General features: G+C 36.6%; 1 protein-coding gene across 10 annotated transcripts in view; it reads right to left on the bottom strand.

Annotated features, from left to right (window-relative positions):
* The window catches only part of pard3ba (par-3 family cell polarity regulator beta a), a 291,161-nt gene that overhangs the window by 98,057 nt on the left and 166,143 nt on the right, over nucleotides 1-26,961 (bottom strand). For all 10 annotated transcript variants that reach the window (XR_012401677.1, XR_012401655.1, XM_017355769.3 and 7 more), the window contains 4 exons: nucleotides 24,065-24,194; nucleotides 18,140-18,269; nucleotides 16,206-16,318; nucleotides 6,653-6,697 (listed from right to left, as the gene is read on the bottom strand). Coding sequence is in view for 8 of the 10 variants with exons in the window: in XM_017355769.3 (XP_017211258.1) it covers nucleotides 6,653-6,697; nucleotides 16,206-16,318; nucleotides 18,140-18,269; nucleotides 24,065-24,194 (418 nt within the window). In the remaining 2 variants the exon portion in view is untranslated. The remainder of the gene's footprint in view (nucleotides 1-6,652; nucleotides 6,698-16,205; nucleotides 16,319-18,139; nucleotides 18,270-24,064; nucleotides 24,195-26,961) is intronic.

Consider the following 26,961-nt stretch of genomic DNA (forward strand, 5'->3'; position numbering starts at 1 on the left):
TCCAACTCGGCATCTGCGAGCGGCCCGCAGTTCGCTCGGAGCGCATGCGTTTGTGATGCAGACGGGCACGCGCTAATGGCGGATCTGCGTGAACACATTCGCAGAAGTCGGAATCTACATTTGCTGACAGATAGTCTGACCTGCCAATCGGAATTAAGGGAGATGACGGTCCGACTCTATTTAATTGAATGAACATTTTTTAGTTTTATGCTTTTCCCAGAATATAAAAATACATATAAACACATGTAGATCATTTACTATAATCATTACTATTGGACTGTGAAGAGACTTTCAACCAGCACAACAAAACATGTTTCTAAAGACAATCACCTACTGCACCTTTAAGTAATTCTATGCCTTTATGAGTTTCTTTAAACAGTTGAACACAAAATAAGATATTTTGAATAATTATATTTATGCTTATATATTAATATATATAAAAAATATGATGTTTTGTTAGAAGGGATTAAGCCGAAAATAAAATGAAAGAATGAATGAATGTTTTGTTAGAAACTGGTAAGCATAGTTGTCAGGATTCCACTTCGGTCTTGTTAATTCTTGTTTTGGTGGCAGAGTCCAGACACTAGTCCTGTCGTGGCATGTATGTTGTGCTTGGCTCCAGTTTTCATGGGTTGAGCATTCATACTCCCTATCACTGTTTGTCTTCGTCTATGTGTGAGCGACGTCTTGGCTGCACTCGAGGTCCGGGCATGCTCAGGACTGTTTGTGGATGTTTGTGTTTGTTTTGTCTGCAGTTTGCGGTTTTATTCTCGGTCTAGTTAGTTTTGGTTGCGGTTGGTGCTGGGATGGAACATGCACATTGCATGTGTGAGTGATGTAAGAGTTTTCATTTATCGTGTGCTCGTGTCTTGCCTTCTGTTTGTGTTGTGTAAAGCATGTGACCTGGTTTTTACATTGTGGCCACCTGCTTTAGTGTTGTGTTTCATGTGAACACGTGGTTAATGGGTTCTCTCATTGGCTGCGTGTTCTAGTCCTGTTTTGTCGTGAGCACATGGATGGTGTTGTCTTTGTGTCATCCTGTGTATTGTCTAGTCCCACGCTCCTTATTAACGCATTATTACTTTATTATGGGGACCTGTTTGTCAGTTTGCTCTCGTTTATAGTCCTTTATAGATTCATCGTCATTCTTCATGACACGTCATGTCTTGTTCCTTGCTAGCCCAGTCCAGTCTAGCTTGTCTTTGTATTTATGTATTTCCCCCTCGGGGTTGTTTTTGTTCTGCTTTTGCTTTATTTTATAATTAATAAATACCCATCTTAGTTCTGCATTTGAGTCCTCGCTCTTTCCTGAGACAGTGGTAGGAAAAACAAATACTAAGTAAAGGCTGATTTATACTTCTGCGTCAAGCGTACGCGTATGCTACGGCGCAACCTACGTGTTGACGAATAGCCTTACGCTGTGGGGCGTCGCTGACTACACACCGCAACGACGGGTGGTGCAAGCTCTGTGATTGGTCGGCTTGGTAGCGCTGACGAGTCTGGGCAGAACTGCGAGCGGCGCAAGCCCGATGCGATTGTTTACAAGTGTGGAGTCCCGTGAAGGAGCTCCGGATGGAAAGTTTTGTTTTGTGTTTACCTCAAACTTAAAGTTGTTGCACGTCCGCCGGTTCCTGCCTCAAAATGAGCGAGTTTGAGCCACTTATGCATTCAGGAAGCGTTCAGAAAAAAACAAAACTCGAAGAAACTCGACACAAAGGAACATAAATACCTAACTGCCAACTAGCGTTTCGGAAGTGTTAATGCAGACCAACAGAGACAGCGCGCAGAAGTATAAATGCACAGCTACGCGCGTTGCATGCGCTGTGGGTTATGCCGGTCACTTGACGCAGAAGTATAAACCAAGCTTAAGTGAATGGTTACTGATTTCAACCATTCTTCAGTGTATCTTCCTTTGTGTTTACATTTACATTACATTACATTTAGTCATTTAGCAGACGCTTTCATCCAAAGCGACTTACAAATGAGGACAAGGAAGCAATTTACACAACTATAAGAGCAACAATGAATAAGTGCTTTAGGCATGTTTCAGGTCTGTAAAGTCTAAGAAGGAAAGCATTAGTAATTGTTTTTTTTTTTTGAGTACAGTTAGTGGTATATCCAGAGAGGCAATTGCAGATTAGGAAGGGAAGTGGAGACTAAAAAGTTGAGTTTTTAGTCGTTTCTTGAAAACAGCGAGTGACTCTGCCGTTCTGATGCAGTTAGGGAGTTCATTCCACCAACTGGGCAGATTAAAAGCGAGAGTTCGGGAAAGTGATTTCTTCCCTCTTTGGGATGGAACCACGAGGCGACGTTCATTCACAGAACGCAAGTTTCTGGAGGGCACATAAATCTGCAGAAGTGAGAGCAGATAAGAAGAAGCAAAGCCAGTAGTCGCTTTGTAGGCAAACATCAGAGCTTTGAATTTGATGCGAGCAGCAACTGGCAGCCAGTGCAAACGGATGAGCAGTGGAGTGACATGTGCTCTTTTAGGTTCATTGAAGACCACTCGTGCTGCTGCGTTCTGGAGCAGTTGAAGAGGCTTGATAGAGTTAGCTGAAAGCCCCGCTAGTAGAGAGTTGCAGTAATCTAGTCTGGAGAGAACAAGAGCTTGAACAAGGAGTTGAGCTGCATGTTCAGATAAGAAGGGTCGGACCTTTCTGATGTTATAGAGTGCAAATCTGCACGATCGAGCAAAACAGAACAGAACAAAAAATAATCTGGTTAGGAACAAGTAATTGGTGAGTAAATGATTATAGAATTAAAACTATTTAGGTGAACTATCCTGTTAATTCAATGACACTGACTAGCAGAGCTGTAATACAAACAATAGCTACTGACTAAATAATTGAATAAGAGATCAAATTGACATGCTCTGCCCCCTTTTCATCTTTCAATCATTACTTTATACTTTAAAAGAAACTACAGATTTTAAAGCAATCCAGAGGATCTTTAAAGAGGCAGCATAAATGCAGGACTAGATGCTGAATTTACTGGAAAAAAAATCTCAGACGCTAGAAGAGAGAGAGAGAGAGAGAGGTCTTGGAGTACCGCAGTGGTCGGCTTGGCTGGCACTAGCAGGAGGTTTTTAGCCAGATTAAACTCTGAGAAGCCATGTCTTCAAGACCATCCTAATAATGAAATATGTCAGAGCATATAAAGGAGTCTGGCGTAGGTAGAGCGAGCCAGAGGAAAGAGAGAAAAATGAGTGCGTCAGCAGAATGGCCTGCAGCCTGTCAATATCTATCGGATCTCACATCTGTAAAACTACACTCCAATCAGCCGTCCATGTATTTACCATTGTCCCTGACCCCTGAGAAGTACACAAGATGCTTATGCGTAGACGGTGCATGCAAATTACACTGTGTGTGTCTTTATGCATGCACGTGCTGTGAGAGAGACGCTAAAATTCAATCTAGACTGTGTGCATGTGCTTTTGATTATGATATCATTTATGATCCAATGCCATGTGTGTGGAGATCTGTGCACACAATACAGCTACTGTCCGATTTTAGTTGAGTGAATGCAAGCGTGTATAAACTATGCACATATGTACTAATATATGAATGTATATACAGTCATATATTCATGACTTATTCATTCATTCATTCATTCTTGTCGGCTTAGTCCCTTTACCAATCCAGGGTCACCACAGCGGAATGAACCGCCAACTTATCCAGCAAGATTTTACGCAGCGGATGCCCTTCCAGCCGCAACATATCTCTGGGTAACATCCACACACACACACTCATACACTGCGGACAATTTAGCCTACCCAATTCACCTGTACCGCTTGTCTTTGGACAGTGGGGGAAACCGGAGCACCCAGGGGAAACCCACGCGAACGCAGGGAGAACATGCAAACTCCACACAGAAACGCCAATTGAGCCGGGGCTCAAACCAGCGACCTTCTTGCTGTGAGGCGGCAGCACTACCTACTGCACCACTGCTTCGCCTATTCATGACTTATATGAAATTAAAGTGTTTTTCATATATTTATAAGTGATTCACAAACACATTATTTATATATACACTGCAAAACCCAACAGTCAACTTTACCAAACAAAAAGAGTGTAGTTAACTCAATTTACTGAAAGTTAATTCTACTCTACTGAAAAGAGTTTTGAACTCAGCGTTGAAGGTTAATGAGTTAATGAAATACCTCATTACTATAACTTAAAAGGAGTAAGTTCACAGTACTCATATAGATAAGTTTTTTTTAACTCAAATGGTTTGTAGCAATCAGTTTCCTCAAATGATTTGAGTTGCTTTAACTTATTGAGTTTGAGTTCTCTTCATTTATTTGGTTTTACTGTGCTTAAATTGCTTCGTTTACTCAAATGGAGTAAGTTTACAGTACTCATTAGGATTAGTTGTTGAACTTGAATGGTTTGTTGCAATCGATTTTCTTGAATGGTTTGAGTTTCCTTAAATTTTTGGGTTTTACAGAGTATATATATATATTTATTTTTTTATTTTTTCCTCACACAAACATACAGTTTAAGTTAGAATTATTAGCCCCCTTTTCATTTTTCTACAATTACTGTTTAACTGAGAGAAGATTTTTTTCAACACATTTCTAAACATAATAGTTTTAATAACTCATTTCTAATAACTGATTTATTTTATCTTTGCCATGATGACAGTAAATAACATTTTACTAGATATTTTTAAGACACTTCTATACAGCTTAAAGTGACATTTAAAGGCTTAACTAGGTTAATTAGCTTAACTAGGCAGGTTACAGTAATTAGGCAAGTCATTGCATATAGATGGTTTGTTCTGTAGACTATAGCCCCTTTCACACAGTGATACCAGTAAATATCTGGAAAATTTCCGGAACGACTTTACCGGTAAATTCAAAAAAGCGCTGTTCACACAGGCGAGGACGTTACGTAAATTTTCCGGAAAAGAGCATTCACACATCCATTCCAAAATACCGGTAAATTCTGACATCATTCACCACAAATAAGCTTTAAACGGCTGCGCTTGTATTTGTAAACATTTGACTACATTACAAACTCTGTGGATGATCAATATTGTGAACAACTTTCGCAGAATCACTTTCTCATGTCGAGATGTTCATAATATGTGCGTGTGCAGGCGCTTACAGGCTGTTTCAAAGGCACACGCAAAGCTTAAAGGTAAACAAACAACGGCTTATCATAAGCATCTCATCGATGATTATTTACACAGTTGGCATAAAGAAGAACATATAAACGTGATCTGACTAACTTCTGGCAGCTAAATGTGTCTGGAAAAATATTCAAAGGTTTTTATTCTCACAAACCGCACGGACGTAAAAGCATCTGACTGTTGTGATTGGCTAAAGCAGACGTCTCACGTCAGCACGTTCTAGACGTGCACGCGCTTATTACGGGAATCTTCCTTCTGCATTCACACAGCGCAGCATTCCGGCAAATTGCCGGTAATGTTACAACTTCCCTTTCCGGAAAATAGCCAGAACGAATTTACCGGTATTTTCAAAAAGGACCTGTTCACACATACAACCTTTCCGGAAAATTGCCGGCAATTTTCCGGAAAGGTCTGTATGTGTGAAAGGGGCTTATAAGAAAAAAATATAGCGTTTTATTCTTTTATTCGTCTTTTATTCTAGCCGAAATAAAACAAATAAGACTGCCTCCAGAAAAAACATCATCAGACATACTGTGAAAATTTCCTTGCGCTGTTAAACATAATTTGGGAAATATTTAAAAACAAAAAAAGAAGGGGGGGGGGGGGGGGCTAATAGTTCTGACTTTATTTGTTTATACAGATATAAATCCAAAATCAAACAAAAAGTGCTCAGGGGTAGCCTAATTAATGTGTCGATGCTTTTTGGGTAAGGGATTCATCAGAATAAACAGCAAAAGTAAGTCCAAGGCACTCAAAAAATGAGAAAAAATGTTAAAAAGCATTTATTGGCATTGCTATTCCTTATAATTGCACAACAGTAAGGTATGTACATATATACTCTATTGTATATACACGGTAAAGTGCTGGGTTCCACACAATTTGTTTTTGTTGGGACAAAATGAAGAAATGAAGTGGATTGAACATAAACAAATTGGAAGAGCTAATAACTGTACACATTTCTAAAACCAACAAAACTATTTATCAATATCTCAAATGTTAACCATTACCATCCGCTTTGATCTGAATTGAGTTTGTCTGTGATCTTGCTTTCATGTTGTGGTCACGGCTCTACAGTGTGTGTCTGTTTCCTCCACTAACTCAATCACTCCTTGCAGCAACTCACTCTCTCGCCTCCACTGACAGGCTACAAATGGCCGGCAGTCGCCCTCCGTTTATCTTCATTTGACTTGGCTGAGACACAGGCACTGATCTGGAGTCAGATTACTGGCCAGCAAGTCAACTAACACAGGGCTCTGCTGATCACATGCTTGATCTTGGGCCAGCCGGGTATCAGAAAATGCTATTAAAGCAGGATGGTGGAAGAGTCTGGACGATAAACTCTATAACTTATTTATTCTTTATTAATAAAAATGATTAACAATTGTGTCTTTTATCACATTTCTGTAGCTATTTTTGTCCAAAAAAATTAGATTAGCATGCCTAACGAAACTCTCTTTAAGCATAGTAAAATGACATCCTCGTGTGGCTTGTTGCTGTGTTTGTGTGTTTAAATTCTTACCAGGTCTCTGTCCTTGAATGGAGGCCATGTTACTCTCGTCTGCCACTGAAACACAAACATAAAACATCCATCAGCTCCTCAAGCGCACATTTGTGACTCCCTACGGACATTCCAGACGGGATGCAAATTCAAAACAGGGACACACGTGTGTAATGCTGTGTTTGTTCAGAGTGCTTTTATTAAAATGCACATTTGTATGCGTCTGAAGTTCTATTTTAAGTTGAAAGTTGCATATAAATGACTTTAAAAGTAATAAATAAATAAATAAATAAATAAACTTTCCCAGGGATGGGTTGCGGCTGGAAGGGCATCCTCTGTATAAAAACGTGCTGGATAAGTTGGCGGTTCATTTCGCTGTGGCGGCCCCGGATTAAGAAAGGTAAAAAGCCGAAAAGAAAAAGAATGAATGAATGAATAAATAAATAAACTGAAAGCAGGCTAAACCAGACTGTGGTTCATAGATGTGGCGTATGCACCCACAAAACAGGGGTGGAAATGTGCCAACGCTACTACCCATGCAAAAGTTGTGATCTATAAAAAAGGAACGTGATAGTAGAATGTGCGCTGATGTAAGTAAACTCGGAGGCCTCGTTTACACTAGTGCGTTTTAGTTTTAAAACGGCGTTTTAGAATGAAAACCATCCGCGTCCACACTAGCGTTTTACCCAGCGTTTCTGAACTGCTCTCCGTCCACACCAAAACGCTGAAAACGCACATCACGTGACCACACACACACTCTCGGGCAAGCGCTGCAGCATTTCTACCCAGATGAGAGCTGAGCTGGTCGGACTGCTCATCAAGCGTCTCCCGCTGTATCTAATCTGACTATATTTGCTAAACGTGATATTTAATTAATCTTGATGTCTATATCTAACGACATATTCCCAGACTTTGGTCTTTTGAATGTATTACTTGTTAACAGGTAACGTGTTTTGGCTGAGCGCAAAGTTAAGTTAATAATTAATGGAACCACGTACATGCTGTATATTGACTGATCGCTTGCCTTTATTTCCTATAAGTATAAACATATTGTGCGTTATACTTTCATAATGGCTATTATTGATTATTAAACAATATTGACATTCAGCAAAGCAGAGGATACGTTTCGTATTTTCAATGACAATGAAAGGAGGCAGTGATGTTATAAAGGCTCTGTTTTATTATAAATATGCATACAGTGAAGATGCAGCACGACGCCTCAGCATTTCTGCTGTCTGCTAAGTTGTTAATATCAAAATGAAAATAGGCAGTTCCTTAAATCATGTTTACATTTTATTGTTGAGAAAGCGAAACAACGTAGCCAGGATGATGTGAATAAGGTTATAAAGTACACTGTTCCCTTTGAAGATTTACCGGACATGTGTCGAGGGTCTGTTTTCCATATCAAACTTGCGTTGTCCGAACTTACAGGGAGAGGATGCGAGACTGAACTGTGTGTGTTAGGCTACTTTATATTGAGGAAAAACCTCAATCAGAGAGGCGAATGTCTGCAGCCCCGCCCTCGTTTTCAGATGTCTTCGTTTTCCCCCATCCACACTGAGACGAAGCAGCAGCGTTTTAGAATGAAAACGGCCTCTCCAGCGTTTTCGAAACGCTCCATTTTCGGCGCTCAAAAACTCTGGCGTAGTGTGGACAGATGGCATAACCGTAGCAAAACTTGTGCGTTTTAAAACGAAAGCGCATTAGTGTAAACGGGGCCGTAGAAACCATGAGTTACTAGAGTACGGAAGTTTGACGTTTGGTTCTCCTGTGTCCCCTGTTCCTCTTGCTGTACCAATGCAGCAGCTGCTTCACGTAAAAGCTGACTAACAGTTTTTGCCATTTTACTTCTGTTATACTGCATTTACACTAGTAACTCACGCTGTCTCAACCAACAAAACCGTGCTTCTGCCCTCGGGCTCTGTGTGTGAAAGCACTCGACGTCACTTGAAAACGCCCCTCCCACTGATGAGCATAGGCTTTGCATACAGCTTGAAGTTAAAAATGAAATCGAAAATGAAAACTGAAATGAAAAAGTGTCAATAAAATGAAAGCTTAAATTTACATTTTAATTTGAATTGTGTCCCTCTTATAGCGTGAACATTAATAACAACTTGTATATTCATTTAACAGAGGTGACTGCAATACTCATATGAATCCAAAGAACAACACTACACAAACTGACTGAACCGAAACTGGATTTAGATTTTGTCTTGTTCCAAATGTTGGTCAACAGATCTCTCTCACTCTCACTCCCCTCGCTCTCCTTCTCTTTCTCTCTCTCTCTCTCTCTCTCTCTGTTCTTCTGCAAGTAGCCACACTTGCTTTTAATTAGGACGAACAGTGAAGGGCCAGTTACGCTTCTGTACAGCTGAGAACATCTGTGCTTGCCTAAACACACCCATATGAACACATGCTCTCTCTCACACACACACTCACACAGCTCCAGTTACATTGTGTCCACATAGCAAAAATCATAACAAAGAGGCAAAAATAGGATATATACACACACAACAGTTCTGTCTGGTTCTTAAATCTGTATCTTGAATCTTTGTATGATGTTACAGGCAATATATATATATATATATATATATATATATATATATATATATATATATATATATATATATATATATATATATATATATACACACACATACACACACACGCACACATATACACAGTTGAAGTCAGAATTATTAGCCCCCCTTTTGATTAACAAAGCAAGGAAATTTTTACAGTATGTCTGATAACATTTTTTCTTGTGGAGACAGTCTTACTTGTTTTATTTTGGCTAGAATAAAAGCAGTATTTAATTTTTTAAACACCATTTTATGGAAAATTATTAGCCCCTTTAAGCTAATTTGTTTATTGATAGTCTACAGAACAAACCATCGTTATATAATAACTTGCCTAATTACCCTAACCTGCCTAGCTAACGTAATTAACCTAGTTAAGCCTTTAAATGTCACTTTAAGCTGTATAGTAGTGTCTTAAAAAATATCTAGTCAAATATTATTGACTGTCATCATGGTAAAGATGAAATAAATCAGTTATTAGAAATGAGTTATTAAAACTATTATGTTTAGAAATGTGTTGAAAAAATCGGCTCTCCGAGGGGAGAAAAATAAACAAAGGGGCTAATAATTCTGACTTCAACTGTATGTGGACTCGTAGTCCGAATTTCCATAAAAGACAATGAAGTCACCTTTATGTAATAGAATGAAAAACTCTTTATTTCTGCCTTGAAAAACATGCAAAACAGTAAACAGTAAAACATGAGGTAAAATATTCCGTCCACGTATGTGGCCACTGAGCCCTAGGAGGTTAACACAATATAGTTTAAGGTATAATAGCATTTAGTGTAATTACTGTATTTATTACTGTAATTTTTTGTTTCTCTAATTTTAAGTAGTTTAATAAGTCAACTTAAATATGATGTTGTCAATTTTGACAGTGTAACAGAAGAATCTTGTATCAAGAACAAAACGTTAGTGCATAAAATATATGTTTTTTTTTTTTGTTTGTTTTTTGCAGAGCCTATGAGTGTCTATATCTACGTAAGCCATGATGACACATCTAAGACATTTACAGTAGTGCCCTGTGGAGGAAAACAGGGAATTATTAGTGTGTGTGGGCCTGAGTGTGAGCGCTGAAAAATGAGAAAGTGTGCATGAGAGAGAGAGAGAGAGAGAGAGAGAGAGAGACTAATCCGCACAAACAGGATTGAGCAGTGAAGAGCAGCTGCTGCCACAGGCATTGCACCATGGGATACAATAATGGGGTTTCATTACACTGCAATTTCTCTTAAATAAGCCTTTTCATCTTTTATGAGCTCAATTTCCCCAGCAGAGAAATAACACTGGATGAGAGGCTTGTGTGAGCCGGTGTGGGTTCACACGTGTGTGTACACATGGACACGTATGAGAGAGAACACAGACAGGGCTGATGAGTGGGGAAAAAATAAGTATAGTAGAATAAAAAAGAGGGAAGAAATAATATTTTGGCGTTGAATGCTTGAAAGCATCGACAAATTTGGATTATCCACACTCAACAAAGCACAGACACAATGTCACACTCACGCATGCAGAAAAACATCCAAAAATCACACACTAAAGATTGCAAAGACATCCTCCACGAGCTCAACCACACTCAAATACCCTTATTTATACCATTTATATTTGGCTGAGCTTGCCAAGCAAGCATCGCTATAATTGTTGCTCATATTTACCATAACCAGATCAAGCAATCAGCCGCATAACATGGCAACCAGCCAAAACACCATAGCAACCAACTAGAAGAGCCTAACTACATGTAGAAAGGCCTAACAACCAAATAAAACAGCATAGCAACCAACCAGAAAAGGCTAACTACATGTAGAATGACCTAACAACCAAACAAAACAGCATAGCAACCAACCAGAAAAGGCTAACTACATGTAGAATGACCCAACAATTAAACACAACACCATAGCACAACCAGAAAAGCCTAACTACATGTAGAATGACCTAACAACCAAACAAAACAGCATAGCAACCAACCAGAAAAGCCTAACTACATGTAGAATGACCTAACAACCAAACAAAACATTATAGCAACCAACCAGAAAACCCTAATTACATGTAGAATGACCTAACGAACAAACACTACACCATAGCAACCAACCAAAAAACCCTAATTACATGTAGAATGACCTAACAACCAAACAAAACAGCATAGCAACCAACCAGAAAAGCATTACTACATGAAGAATGACCTAACAACTAAACACAATACCATAACAACCAACCAGAAAAGCCTATCTACATGTAGAATGTCCTAACAACCAAACAAAACACCATGGCAACCAACCAGAAAAGCCTAACTTCATGTAGAATGACCTAACAACTAAACAAAACACCATAGCAACCAGCCAGATTTTTCATAGCAACAAGCTAAATACCCTAGCAACCAAACACCATAGTAACCACCCATAAAACCGTAGCAACAATCAGAATACCTTAGCAGACAACTAGAGACAAAACACTATAGAAACCAGCCAGATTGACATAGAAACAAGTGGAATACTCTAGCAACCAAACAACAAGCGGAATACCCTAGCAACCACAAATAACCATCTAGAAGAAACAGTTAAAACACATCAGTAACCCTGAATATCCTAGTAACACCCAAAACAGAATGCTTTAACAACCAAACAGTGCTCTTTAGCAACACCTCAACATGCCCAACTAGAAAAGCCTAACAACATTTAGAGTGACCTAACAACCAAATAAAACACCATAGCAACAGGCCAGATTTTACTATAAAAAAGCGGAATATTCTAGCAAATAGATTGCCTTAGCAACAAGCTGAATACCCTAGCAACTAAACACCATAGCAACCACACAGAAAACCATAAGAACAATTAGAATACGCTAGCAGACAACCAACACCATAGCAACCAGCCAGAGTTCTCTAGCAAACAAAATGAATATCCTAGCAAATAGTCAGATTGTCCAAGCTACAAGCTGAATGCCCTAGCAACTGAACACTATAGCAACCACAAAGAAAACCATTACAATAATCAGAGTACACTCGCAGACAACCAAAACATCATAGCAATCAGCCAGATTAGCCTAAAAAAATGAAATACCATAGCAACCAGTTGAACTGTCCTAACAACAGGATGAATACACTAGCAACCGCCCAGAACCCTCTAGAAGAAACCAGATAAGAGATTCCCTAGAAGACAACCAAAATGCTATAGCAACCAACAAGATAGCCCTAGAAACAAGCTTAATACCCTAGCAACCAGTCGGATTGTCCTAGCAACAAGGTTCAAAAGAACCCTTTAAAAGAAACCAGATAGAACACCCAAGCAGTAACACTGAATATCCTAGCAGCAACCAAAACAGAATGTTCTAGCAACCAAATGGTGCCCTTTAGCAATGCCTTAGCAACCAGAAAACCCTAACAGCATGTAGAATGACCTAACAAACAAACAAAAGTCTTAGCAAACAGGACCATTTCCCTAGCAACAAGCTGAATATCCTAGCAAATAGTCAGATTCCCCTAGCAACAGGCTGAACACCCTAGCAACCAAACACCATAGTAATCATTAAAAAAAAACATAGCAACATACACAATACCCTAGCAGACAACCAACACACTATAGCAACCAGCCAGATTGCCCTAGAAACAAGCTGAATTAGCCTAGCAACCAGTCGGATTGTCCTAGCAACAAGCTGAATACATTAGCAGCCACCAGAACCCTCTAGAAGGGTTGTTAAAGCATTCTGTTTTGTGTGCTACTAGGACATTCAGGGTTACTGATAGGGCGTTTTAACTGGTTTCTTCAGGGTAAACTAGAAACATCTAAAAATGTCTCAGAAGCAACCCTAAACACAATAATAACCACTTTCAATGCTAAAGAAAGAGTTCTAGACTTCCAAAAAGAACTTAGCAACATGCATAACCCACTAGAAATTACCCTGATCCTGTCAGTCCCTAATCAGGTGTTGTTATTAATGGTGTTCAACACATAATACACACAAAAAACTTCTCAAAAAATTCAAATAACACTATAAAACAAAAATATAGAGAGATTACACACATTAACCATCCCAAATGCCATAGCAGCACCAAAAAATGTCTACCATACCACAATTGTCAACCGTCCTAAAGCCCTAAGCAACACCCAAACAAAACCCTTGAACACACTACTGACTGTATGACTATAAGCAGTTCAGCAATGACCTGGCAACTGCCCACAGTTCTTGTGAATTAAATTGGAGTTTTCCACTAAAATGTCCTGCGGAAATAGCAAAAATCTAGTTATACATGTTCTGATAAAACCCAATTTGGCTAGCATATTGCACTTTTGCATCAAAAGTAAAGGTAAATGGCCTGAAAGCAATCAGCAAATGAGAAATTAAGAGCATTTTCGCATGAACTCCAGCCCAGAAAAACACATACAGCTGCTAATGATGCGACTGGCAGAGTAAAGCTCTCTCTGAGAGACACAAACCGAGCCAAAACTCCAAACGCTAGGCTCCAGAACTCCAGCCAAACCTCTCCAAGGGATCACGCTTGACTGAAGAAAACCTTTTGTCTTTCAACGTTTCCCAATATCACAGAGGAAAACACTAGCCAGACTGAAATTATGTGCCTCGAGGACAAGAAAAGTGGACCCTTGGGTGGATGGATATATTGCTGAAATGTTTGTAAATTATGATGAATAAATACAGCAGCTATTTTTGCATTTGGATATAAATGACCTGTATTATTCTAACAGCGGTTGATGCTAGAGTAAACGTCTGAAACTGCTCCCACCTTCAGTCGCATTAGCCACGGCCCTGACTGGAAATCCATTACCCCGAAATCCTCCAAAAACAATATCTCTGATGGAAACCCCCAGATGATATTTGCATAGAGGTTTGTAAGTTCACGTTTAAAACGTCACTTCACTTCACTTTTACAATGACTGCAAACGTAAACACTGTATGATACATTAGGTCGTATGAGGTATTATTTATTTTGTTTTAGATAGCAACTTATGTGCATAGATTATTATATTATATTATATTATATTATATTATATTATATTATATTATATTATATTATTATTTAATAAGATGCAATATATTTAAATGTTACTATATATATATATATATATATATATATATATATATATATATATATATATATATATATATATATATATATATATATATAATGTAAATATACAGTCACATTAGCATAAAAATGTATTTAAAAATAAGTAAATAAAAATATATAGAATATATATATATATATATATATATATATATATATATATATATATATATATATATATATATATATATATATAGTTACATTACCATAAAAATTATTTATAATAAATATAAAATAATAATATAAAAATATTAATATATATAAAATCTTATATATTTTTTGTTTATATTATTTTGTTTACATTAAAGTAAAATGTATTTAATAAATAACTAAATAAAAATATATAAAATAAAAATAATATACTTTTTTAATTAAAAAATACGCATGCACACACACACACACACACACACACACACACACACACACACACATACACACACACACACACACACACACACACACACGTTACATTAGCATAAAAATAATAAAAAACAACAAAAATAAAAATAATATATAAAATTTACAAATGTATGTACAGTTAATTTAACATAAAATGTATTTAATAAATAACTAAATAACAATAAATAAAATAAATAAGTAAATTCTTTAAAATGTTACATTAGCATAAAAATAATAAAAACAAACAAATAATAATAATAATAATTACAAAAAATAAAAATATATAAATGAATTATTTATACACACACACACACACACACACACAAGCATAAAAACTACACTTAATTAATAACTAAAAAATTTATAAAATAAAGTTATATCAAATAAAAATATATATTAAATAATATATATAATAAAGTGCTGATGCTTTTGTAACAATTATAATTGTTTTTATATAGTAATTGTAAATTGTTTTTATATAGTATAGTTTTTATAAGTAAGACAGCAACTGAACCACAGACCACAAGGCCTACACAGAAAAAAAAAATAGAAAGAGTAACCCAAAGAACAAAACGGAAAAGCGAGAGAGAAAGATAAAGAAATAAATAGAGGGGAAAAGGTCTGGATGGAGGATAAAAGATGGCAGCAAAGCACGACACTATGAGATGTGTGTAATGAAAACCAATCAGCTTTCAGCAGTGAGGAGATTAGCGCAGTGGCAGTGGCGCTGGAGCCAATACTCCACCCTAATGAAATGTAATTGGAAACGGCCGAAAACTTCCCATTGTGAAGCACTGAAATATCCCTCATGTTTCCGAAGGTGGGGGGAAAAGAGAGAGGAGAAGTTATCAGGGTCATCCGTGGCTAATACTGGGAAATGTGGCTTTATTTTGGAGCGAAAGCAATCGGTTTCCACTGTGCTCAAAAATACTGACCAAAAATCGGCAAATAAAAAGGTTTTAGTTTAACCTTTATAAAGCTTTACAAACGGTTGCACACTAAATTTTCAAATACAAACACACACAGGTCAAGGTAACCAAGCGCTAAGATCAGCGAGACGGGCGACTGCTGATTTCATGGATGCATTTGCACTGGTCTGGTACTGGATAAAGCCGTGTCTATACTATGTTGTTGTTTTATTGTATATGGAGATTCCTTTTTGTGGGTGGTTTCTAGTACAGGTGGTGTGTGTGTGTGTGTGTGTGCCACCAACTGTTTCTGGATCAACATCTATGCTCATTCTTAAACAACATTCCAATAATCCAATCAGAATTAAGGGATATGTTTACTGTTTAGTTAACTTTAGGCTTATGGTTAGGTTTATGCACTTCTACATGATTGTTATCCAACTATTATTCCGCTCTGATTTTTGGAGTAATTTACAGTTATGGTTGGGTTTAGGGGTGGGGAATAGGTGTGAATCACATTTTCAAACTAAAATGATGTTCCAGGATCTACATAGATGTTAATCCAGGATCACATTGTACTTAGCAAAATCATGACATACGTGTGTGTCTCATACCTAAATCCATGCTCTTGGACGTCTTGTTGGTGGAGTATTCTGGGGCTTTCTGTCGTTGAGGGTATTGTTGGTTGGTGGGGTGGCTCACTTGAGAAAAAGGCTCCATTTCAGGCCTAAAACACAGATATTGCTTATTTGTATTCTCTGCTGAATTCATTTTGGTTGGTCAAATATATAAATATATATATATATATATATATATATATATATATATATATATATATATATATATATATATATATATATATATATATATACACACACTATAATAAGCTTATATGCATATAATATGCTTTAAATTACTGTAAGTTTTAAATTATATTAACAAAGGTTGCATGTATTTGCTCAAAACACAACGAAATAGTGTCATATTTATAATCATTATTTAAAATAGCAGTTGTTTATTTTATTGCATTAAAAAAGTCATGCATATCTGTTATGCAACGCTAAATTATTCAAACTGAGCATCAGAAAGGGGAAGAAAGGGGATTTAAGTGACTTTAAATGTGGCATGGTTGTTGGTGCCAGATGGGCTGCTCTGAGTATTTCAGAAACTGCTGATCTACTGGGATTTTCACGCACAACCATCTCTAGGGAAATGGAATGGTCTGAAAAAGAGAAAATATCCAGTGTGGGGCAATTCTGTGGCCGCAAATGCCTTGTTGATGCCAGAAGTCAGAGGAGAATGGCCAGACTGGTTCCAGCTGATAGAAAGGCAACAGTAACTCAAATAACCACTCGTTACAACCGAGGTATGAAGAAGAGCTTCTCTGAACACACAACACGTCCAGCCTTGAGGCGGATAGGCTACAGCAGCAGAAGACCACACCGGGTGAAACTACTGTCAGCTAAGAGCAGGAAACAGAGGCTACAATTTGCACAGGCTCACCAAAATTGGACAATAGAAGATTGGGAAAAACGTTGCCTGGTCTGATGAGTCTCGACTTCTGCTGCGACATTCTGATGGTCGGGTCAGAATTTGGTGTCAACAACATGAAAGCATAAATCTACCCTGCCTTGTATCAATGGTTCAGGCTAGTGGAGGTGGTGTAATGGTGTGGGGATATTTTCTTGGCACACTTTGGGCCCATTAGTACCAATTGAGCATCGTGTCAACGCCACAGCCTACCCGAGTATTGTTGCTGACCCTGTCCATCCCTTTATGACCACAGTGTGCTCATCTTCTGATGGCTACTTACAGCAGGATAACACACCATGTCATAAAGCTTGAATCATCTCAGACTGCTTTCTTGAACATGACAATCAGTTCACTGTACTCAAATGACCTTCACAGACACCAGAGCTCAATCCAACAGAGCATCTTTGGGGTGTAGTGAAATGGGAGATTCGCATCATGGAAGTGCAGCCGACAAATCTGTAGAAACTGCGTGATGCTATCATGTCGTAGATAGGAAATATGGAGGAAATCTCTTGAGGAATATTTCCAGTAGCTTGTTGAATCTATGCTACAAAGGATTAAGGCAGTTCTGAAGGCAAAATAGGGTCCAACATGGTATTAGTAAGTTGTACCTAATAAAGTGGCCAGTTATTGTAAATTAGACAAAATGAAGTACTTTCCTATTACGGTTGGGTTTAGTTCTAGGGTTGGGGTAGGGGATGGAATACACAGTTTGTATAGTTGAAACATCATTATGTCTACGGGAGTCCCCACCAGGATATAGGAACAAGTGTCTGTGTGTGTGTGTGTGAATATCTACAGTACATCTAAAAGAATAAAACTGTGTATTTGAATAAACATTTGATGGTACAAACAGATAAAGGCATAAATAATGATTCTGCATGGTTTGATTGTTTTTCAGGCTATGAAAGAGCATATGACGTTCAAAAACACTCCATTATCTGATCTCAAATAGTACACTCTCAAAGAAAACCTCTGATCTATGATTATTATCTCTTTGAGCTCTAGAACGAACCGATTTGGCTGGTGTTTGTGAGGAGGGTTTGTTTCCAGCAGGTCCAGATCAGAAGGTGGAGGAGGGAAATCATCTTCCCCATAATCCACCTCCAGCAGCTCCGGACGTCCACCATGAGGTCTGTATGGAGCTGTGTGGAAATAAACGATTTATGGTAACATTAATAGAGCTGGTTTTCAGTCATCTGTCATGTTTATTGTATAAAACAGAGAAATTAACAAGTCAACTAGTCATAGTTTTTAATAAATAAAAATTACTTGAATCAAATTTTTAAGTGGGCTGGTAAAAACTATTGGGGAATCTCAATACAGCCTGGTAGGTCAATTGCTAGAGGTGCTGTATGTAAGTTTTTGACTCTTCTAAAGCACAAAAATACCATAATATGCAGATATTTAAGAAACATGCAAAGTGAACATGTTTTTGTTTTGTTTATCAAAAAAAACAAAACAATGGTGAAGTCAGATATTCTGCTTTGAAAATGTGTTTTCCGTGCCAGAATGCTGTCTTTGTTTTGGTTCTTTTAACCCACCCACTGCCACTTTAGCCATTTTATAATTCAGCACCCCGGCATGCCTTCATGAAACATATTTACTGAAACATATTCACATATTTAATTCATTTATTCAGAAAGGCTCTCAAAGCAAAGCTCAATCTGGCAACCTGCGCTTGCATTTGTTCAAATCCAGGAATGTAATACCTAGTTCAACCACTGGGTGTCCAACATACATACTTATGACCCTTTACTTCTCCAGTCAATTGTAGTATGAAGCGAGGACTATTTGTTCCCATGCTTTAGATGCTGAATGAAAATTTCATTTAGTAACATTAAGCAGCATTAACATGCCATTTTTTTATGTTTAATTACCGTATTTTCCGCACTATAAAGCGCACCGGATTATAAGACGCAGTCTCAAGTACGGGGTCTATTTCTGTACTTGACCCATACATAAGGCGCACCGTATTATAAGGCGCACGCTAAAATACACTGTCTGCAAAAAAGGTAATGGAAGCAAAACAGTTAACATAGTTTAGTTGAACTTTATTGTACTATTTAACAATACACTCACATTATTATTTTTTTCAATCAGTCTTCTCCCAAAAATCCATCAAAGTCCTCATCTTCTGTGTCTGAATTGAACAGCTGGGCAGTTTCGTCATCAAACACGCCGGGTTCTCTCTCATCATTGTCGGAGTCAGTCTCATTGCCGGGTGGCTGTTCCGGCTTTTGCGAAAGCTCGGACAACAGTTAAAGCAGACACCCTAGCCCAGGCATCCACAATCCATTCACTTATGGTGGCGTAACTCGCCCGGCATGCTTACCAGTCTTAGTAAAAGTGTGTTCGCCGTATGTCATCCATTGCTCCCACGCTGCTCGCAACTTCACTTTAAACGCCGTCTACACCAATATCCAGCGGTTGAAGTTCTTTTGTTACTCCTCCCGGAATGACAGCAAGCTCCGAATTCATTCAAGTTGGTCTTCTAACTGTCCAGATTAGACAGATTTTTGAACTCCGTGCACACATAAAGCGCACCGGATTATTAGGCGCATGGCCGTTTTATAACAAAATTTAAGGCTTTTAGGTGCGCCTTATAGTGCGGAAAATACGGTACCATAGGAAATAGGGCTGTGCAAGTAATCGAAATTCATTTTTGATTTTGGCTTGCAATGATTATGAAAAATCTTTAATCGAAATAAAAGAATTATTGCATCATATCCACATAAGTCAAGTCAAAACGCGACTTTAAGGGATTACTCACATTACCCTTGTTTGTTATGTAGTAAACAAACGTAAAGAGTTGAAAATGAAAGCCATGTCAAAAGCCAATTTGAACTCTTAACCTTACTTTTCTTAACTCCTAATGTCACTAGTTAACACACTCAATGCGCTTTTTTTTTCAACACATCCCATCATTTCTAAAATATCAGCCTCTACCAAATGGTATATATGTGGGTTTAAGGTAAAAGTACCAGTATTGATACAGCTACTATGAAAAATCTGAAAATATCAGACCACTTTATTTGAAAAATATTCAAAATAAAACATTTTTGAATAATAAAACCACCTATTTTTAAGTAACAAATAAAATAATAAAAATAAATTAAAAGTAACAATAAAATATTTCAGATTCTTATTTAACTTTCTTTTAACTTTAATTTAATTTAAGCTTTCTTGTTTGCCAAAATGCCAAAATCAAGTGTAAGATTTTGTTTGTTTGCTTGTTTGTATGTTGGTTTGTTTTTAAAACAACAATGTTGTGTGTGCAAGAAAATATTTAAAGCATTCTTTAATTGCCTTTAACAGTCATTATTTAAAACAGTAAAAACATGCTCAACCTATTGGGAGAGGGGCAGTCAAAGTGACAGCGCACTATTTTCCTGTTTTTGTTATTACTAATCAAACAACTATATATATACTTTTAACTAATTGACCTTTGGATGTTGATAAAGACACCCTCACATTTTTACATTCCACTGCAAAAAAAAAAAAAGAAATTCATACAGGTTTTTTTTTTAAGGTTGGCTATTTCCAACTGAAAATCCTCCATTATGATGAATAAGACACACTTGACCAAATTCACTTAGGCTGAATCATCTAACACATGAGAAACACAACCACAAACGCTTCTCGATAACTGACTTCTGATCAATATTAGCAGCACTGTTCTAAAATATCTCCATTACTATTCCATTTTCTGCTCTATTGTGCCTGTTCCTTCCAGCATTTATTGTAAAGCAAATCTAGAGCGACTCCATGGCATGCAGCGTCATACAATATTAATGGCTTCGCTGGCAAAAAACATGCGATTAAAAAGTATATCTTGTTACAACTCTACAAAATGACATTTGTGCGCAGAGTTCGGCACATTTCAGATTTGACCAAATCTAAGTGAAGCGAGTGTGGAAGGTAATCTGAATTTAAAATGAGATTTGTGTGAATATCACATCCCTTTTTGTGAGACTAAAAGTACAGTCCCATGTTTTGACGGACAAGAGACGCTAATCAGTAAACAATGGTTTCCCAAAAAACACGGAAAAAGCCTTTTGTGTTTGGCACGGCAGCTCTCTGGAGAGCGCGAGGAAAGAATAGTGTGAATTTAAAACAGTTTGTTATCCGTTCTCGAGCGCTCGGCACAATTGCGGATATGCTAATAAGGCCCACTTAGAATCCATTTCATCAGCTTAATGATTTCAAGGTCAGACCGCGTTGCATAAAAGCGGAAGGGAATGTAGCAAAAATATCGTCATTGGCTTTTTCATCCCTATTGATGAGATGGGCAGATTTCCAACTTGTAGAAGTCGAAAAAGCTAATGGAAAGCTACGCTGGCATGGAAAATGAGGCGGCGGAGAAAATGAACTCATTTTGTCCTCTTATAGGGGAGCAAAGCTCTCTTCATGTGGTGTTGATGATGAACGCATGCTTTCTTTTGTTGAGGGCTGATCAATTTCATTTGTTTCTTAACCGAGAGAGAATCCCGATGAAAGCACTTAACATTTTATAAAAGCAATTACTTTGTATCATTTGGTGTGCATTTAAAAATGCAGTCAACAAGTATGAGTTTATTCACACAGAATGTGATTGGTGACCGTCGATGAAATGGAAAAAGTAAATGATGCTATTGGATATTAAAGCTTAATAGGAATAGTACAGCAACATTTCAGTGCGTGCAACTGTACAAGTCCAAAAAAAAAAAAAAAAAAATGAGATAACCATGTGACAATTATTGTATGTGTGAACTTTGTATACAGAAACAGTTTGGGGATATTTGAAAAAAATGAGAAAAATACACCGAAAGTGGTGCGTCGAAGAATGATGACAGTAAATAATATTTAACAACATTTTTCAAGACACTTCTATACTGCTTAAAGTGACATTTAAAGGCTTAGCTAGGTTAATAAGGTTAACTAGGCAGGTTGGAGTAATTAGGCAAGTTATTGTATAATGATGGTTTGTTCTGTAGACTATTGAAAAAATATATATAGCTTAAAGGGGCTGATAGTTTTGCCCTTAACATTTTTTTTATTCAAAACTGCTTTTATTCTAGCCAAATTAAAACACATAATACTTTCTCCAGAAGAAAAAATATATATATTATCTGACATACTATGAAAGTTTCCTTGCTCAGCTAAAAATCATTTGAGAAATATTAAAATAAAAAAAAAATTCAAAGAGGGGCTAATAATTCTGACTTTAACTGTATGTGATGTGATCTCTCTCTCTCTCTCTCTCTCTCTCTCTCTCTCTGAACGCAATGAGAAGCGATACAGCACAAAAACAGTTAACCTATCAAAATAAACCACAAACAATGTACAATAAAGCTGTGTCAATGCATATTTCCTGCCAGTCCTGTGTAAAATACGGCAAGCAAAGTTTAGTTGTTTATGTATTTATTTATATTGTGAGATGGCGGAGCGTGAGAACAGTTTGAACTACTATACACAGGTGTGCTGCGCCAGTGTATATTTCTAAATAAACAACAATATTGCTATGATGTATGTCTGCATTTTATGTATTTATTGTTGTATTTATTTATTTATTTATTTATTTATTTATTTATTATTATTAATAATAATAATAATAATAATAATAATAATAATAATAGTAATAACAATAACAATAAATAATAATAATAATAATAATAATAACAATACAAATAAATAAATCAATAAATCAATAAATAATAATAATAGTGATAAATAAATAAATAAATAAATAAATAAATAAATAAATAAATAACTATAACAACAATAATAATAATAACCTGAAGTTTCTGTTACTGTATTAAGATAAAGGAATCAGATGTTTAAAGTGATATGATGAATTGGAGTTATACCGTTATTCCACACTATCTCGACCAGTCTTGCACATTTTAAAAATATAAAATGACACTAACTTTTGATTTTTAATACTGACACTGAAAATGTTATCTCTTTACAATTGAGAAGCTTTTGTTGTCTATCTTCAAGTTAAATAAAAATATATAATATAATGTTCTCAATCCAAATTAAGCAAATCTTATTACTTAAAATGTGAAAATATGGACTAATATGGTTCTTTATCTCAATAGGCCTAATTTCATTTACGAAAATTTAGTTCATCCAGAAATTAATGTTTCTTGCCATCCAGGTTGTACTGTGGGTGACTTTACTTATCAGCAGATCATTATAGAAGACTTTAAGCTGTAACTGCGGTCCTTGTTGGTTCATAAAATGTACAGTAAGTGAACAACAACCCCTTTGAGAGTCAAAAATGAATACCTTTCTGTACAAGATGGCTGTTTCTTACACAAACTGATCATTTCACCTCTCAAGAGCTGAATGTATGATCTGGAGCAAAGAGAATTGGTCATATACTGTAGAGCAGTGTTTGCCACCCCTGTTCCAGAGGACACACCAACAGTATTCCTTTTCAAACTCTCCCTAATCAAACACACCTGAATCAACTCATCAGAACATAAGAAGAGACTTCAAAACCTGAGGTATGAGTCAGATAAGGGAGACATCCAAAATACGTACTGTTGGTGTGGCCCCAGGAACAGGGTTGGGAAACACTGCTGTAGAGTACATGGAACATTCTTAAGTCTGGAAGTTGTGGAGACTTTTATTTCAGTATGCTGACATACTTACATAGGAAGGAGAATATTGAGTAGGGGCATTTATTAAACCAAATTATAATTTACACCAAAATTTAATTGGTTGTGCCTGTATTTTTGACTCTCAAAGTGCCAGTAACCGTCAACTTCCATTTTAGGAACCATCAAGGGCAGCCAAAATATTCAATGTCGTACTAAAGAGAGAAAGAGAGAGAGAGAGAGAGACCTACACCTTGGATTGCCTGAGGATTAGTAAATTAACAGCATTTTCATATTTGTGTGTAAGTAACGACCTCCAGTAATGTATTTAAGCACTGCACTTGTGTACTTACCAGGAGCAGACTCGTTCACTGTGGATTGTGGTACTGAATTGTTGGTGGTGTTGCTGTTCGGATGGTGGTGATGACGACGCAGAACAGGAGAGTCGTTTCTGTTGGCACTTTGACTGGCTTCATAATTTTCCTAGAAGAGAGTAAACATTTGTTTAGAATTAACAGTTAGATCTATAACAACGACTAAAAACCACACAACAAAGAAGGTGATGATGGGACAAAATGTCCGAAGAACAACATCTTTAAAGCTTGTAGATCAACTTAAATGGGTCAAGCAGTCTCCGAGTTAAAAGTTGGATCATTTGACATGCGGGATTAAAAATATATATACATGGATAATGGATTCACACAAACAATTGAATTATTTCATGATTTACTTACTCTCAACCTTTTTCTACTCCTGCATGCCTTACTTGAAACTTCACTCAAGTGTATTCAAATTTTATGTGTCAAGGCTTGTGACAAACATTTTGTGTGTAGTAGTTGTGGTGGTTTACTTTATGTAACAACGCAACACAAAGCAAACATAACATAAATTATCGTATCAACAAATCGCAACATAATGCAACATAACACAATGTATTATATCAACATAATGCAAAATAACATAACGCAATATAACATAACATATTGTATCATATGAACATAACAATGTATCATTTCAACATAATGCAACATAATGTATCGCATCAACATAACGCAACATAAAAATATATCGCATCAACATAATGTATCGCATCATATCAACATAACACAACAATATATCACATCAACATAATGCAAAATGACATAACATAATATAACATATAATTTTAACAAAGCAACATAACGTAACATTTTAACATAACGCAACATAATGTAATGTACCATATTAACATAACGCAACATAACATAAAATTTTAACATAACGCAAAATAACATAACGTATCATAATAAAATATTGCAACATAACGTAACATTTTAACATAACGCAAAATAACGTAACATATCATAATAAAATAACGCAACATAACATTTCATAACACAACATATTATTACGTACCATATTAACATAACACAACATATCGTATAATTTTAACATAACACAACAAAACGTAACGTATTATATTAACATAACGCAACGTATCATATTAACATAACACAATATAACATAACATATTATATTAACATATCGCAACATAACGTATCATTTTAACATAACACAACCTAATCACACCATGCGATTATAAAACACATATAAAACTCACCATAACATAACGCAACATAACATAGCACAACACAACATATCGTATCATATCAACATAACGCAACAATGTAATGTATCTTATCAACATAATACAACATAACGTATCGTATCAACATAACGTGACATAACGTAATGTATCATTTCAACATAATGCAACCCAACATAATGTAATGTATCAACATAACGCAACATAACAATGTAACATAACATAATATAAAGTATCAACATAACACAAAATTAGGTAATGCATCATATCAACATAACGCAAAATAACATAACGCAACGTTACATAACGCGACATCACAACACAACATTACATAACACATCGCAACATAACATAATGCACCATAACATAACGTAATGTATCATATTAACATAACACAACATAACGTAACTTATCGTATCAACATAACAGAGCAACATAACGATAACATTACATAATGCAACATACTTTACGCAACAATGTATCATATCAACAAAATGCAACATAACGCAAAATAGCATAACATATTGCATCAACATAGCGCAACACAAGGTAACACATCAACATAACGCAACAAAATCATATCAAATTTATGCAAAATAACATAACATATTGTGTGTGTCATATTAACAACTCAATTGGACAACTCAACACAACACATATAAAGACATTTGTATAATGACATGGGTAGGATATCTTAAGATTTTACAACCTTAAAGTAGTTTATAAGAACATGTCCTGGGTACTTAGAATTCAAAATGCCCAAGAATCATACCTAATACGGTCTTTTGACATTCAAACTTCACCACGCTTTCTGTGAGGGTTGTGTTTAGGGGTAAAGCTACGGTATAGCAATATAATAAGCTGTTTTTACAGCATGAAATACATTTCACCAATGTATTATGCTCATAAACCACCAAAACAAGTATGTGTGTACTTTCCTCATCAGAAAAAGAAAAAAAAACAAGGAAAAAATATGCTGAAACCAAATATAAAATGAAAAAAAAAAGATAAAAGCAACTATATGACACATTTAGAAATATTCATGAGCCCAAAGGCAATCCCGTCAGACACTACTAGTTGAGAAGCATTCGCAAAATGTGTCAATATGAAGACATGAGGCCACTGAATGAAGCGTCCTGATGGATTCTTCACAGATGACAAAGGAGCTACAGCTGTCAGCGTCTGGGTGAATAACCCAAAGGAGGAACACCACAGACTTTATACTGTCATACAAAACACATGCTACACACCGCAAAAAAAAAAAAAAAAAAAAACTCAGACTGACTGGACGGACATGAAAGGTATTAGGATATCACCATATCAAAGTGTGCTTAAATGCATTCACAATGTACCATTCCACACTGCGGGGGAAAAAAACAGATGAAAGCCTCGTTCTTTTGTTGCGACGTTAAGCCTCAGTTGGAGGACAGTCATTAGCGCGGATGATGGCTCTTTACATGCGGAAACGTCATTCTTGTCATCTGCCTCCTGCTCGCTGTCTTTCCAGACGCACAGGAATCATCAATGGACCACAAGACTGATTCTCAGGCTCTATTTCTCCTCAGAGATTATGTTCCTCATGAAAAATGACTCCAGAACCCCCTTCGCTGAGACGAAACCACACTATTTTTTCGGTCTTTCACTGTGATCATTGCGTTGACAATG

Source organism: Danio rerio, chromosome 1 (assembly GCF_049306965.1).
Source record: "Danio rerio strain Tuebingen ecotype United States chromosome 1, GRCz12tu, whole genome shotgun sequence".
Classification (NCBI taxonomy): domain Eukaryota; kingdom Metazoa; phylum Chordata; class Actinopteri; order Cypriniformes; family Danionidae; genus Danio; species Danio rerio.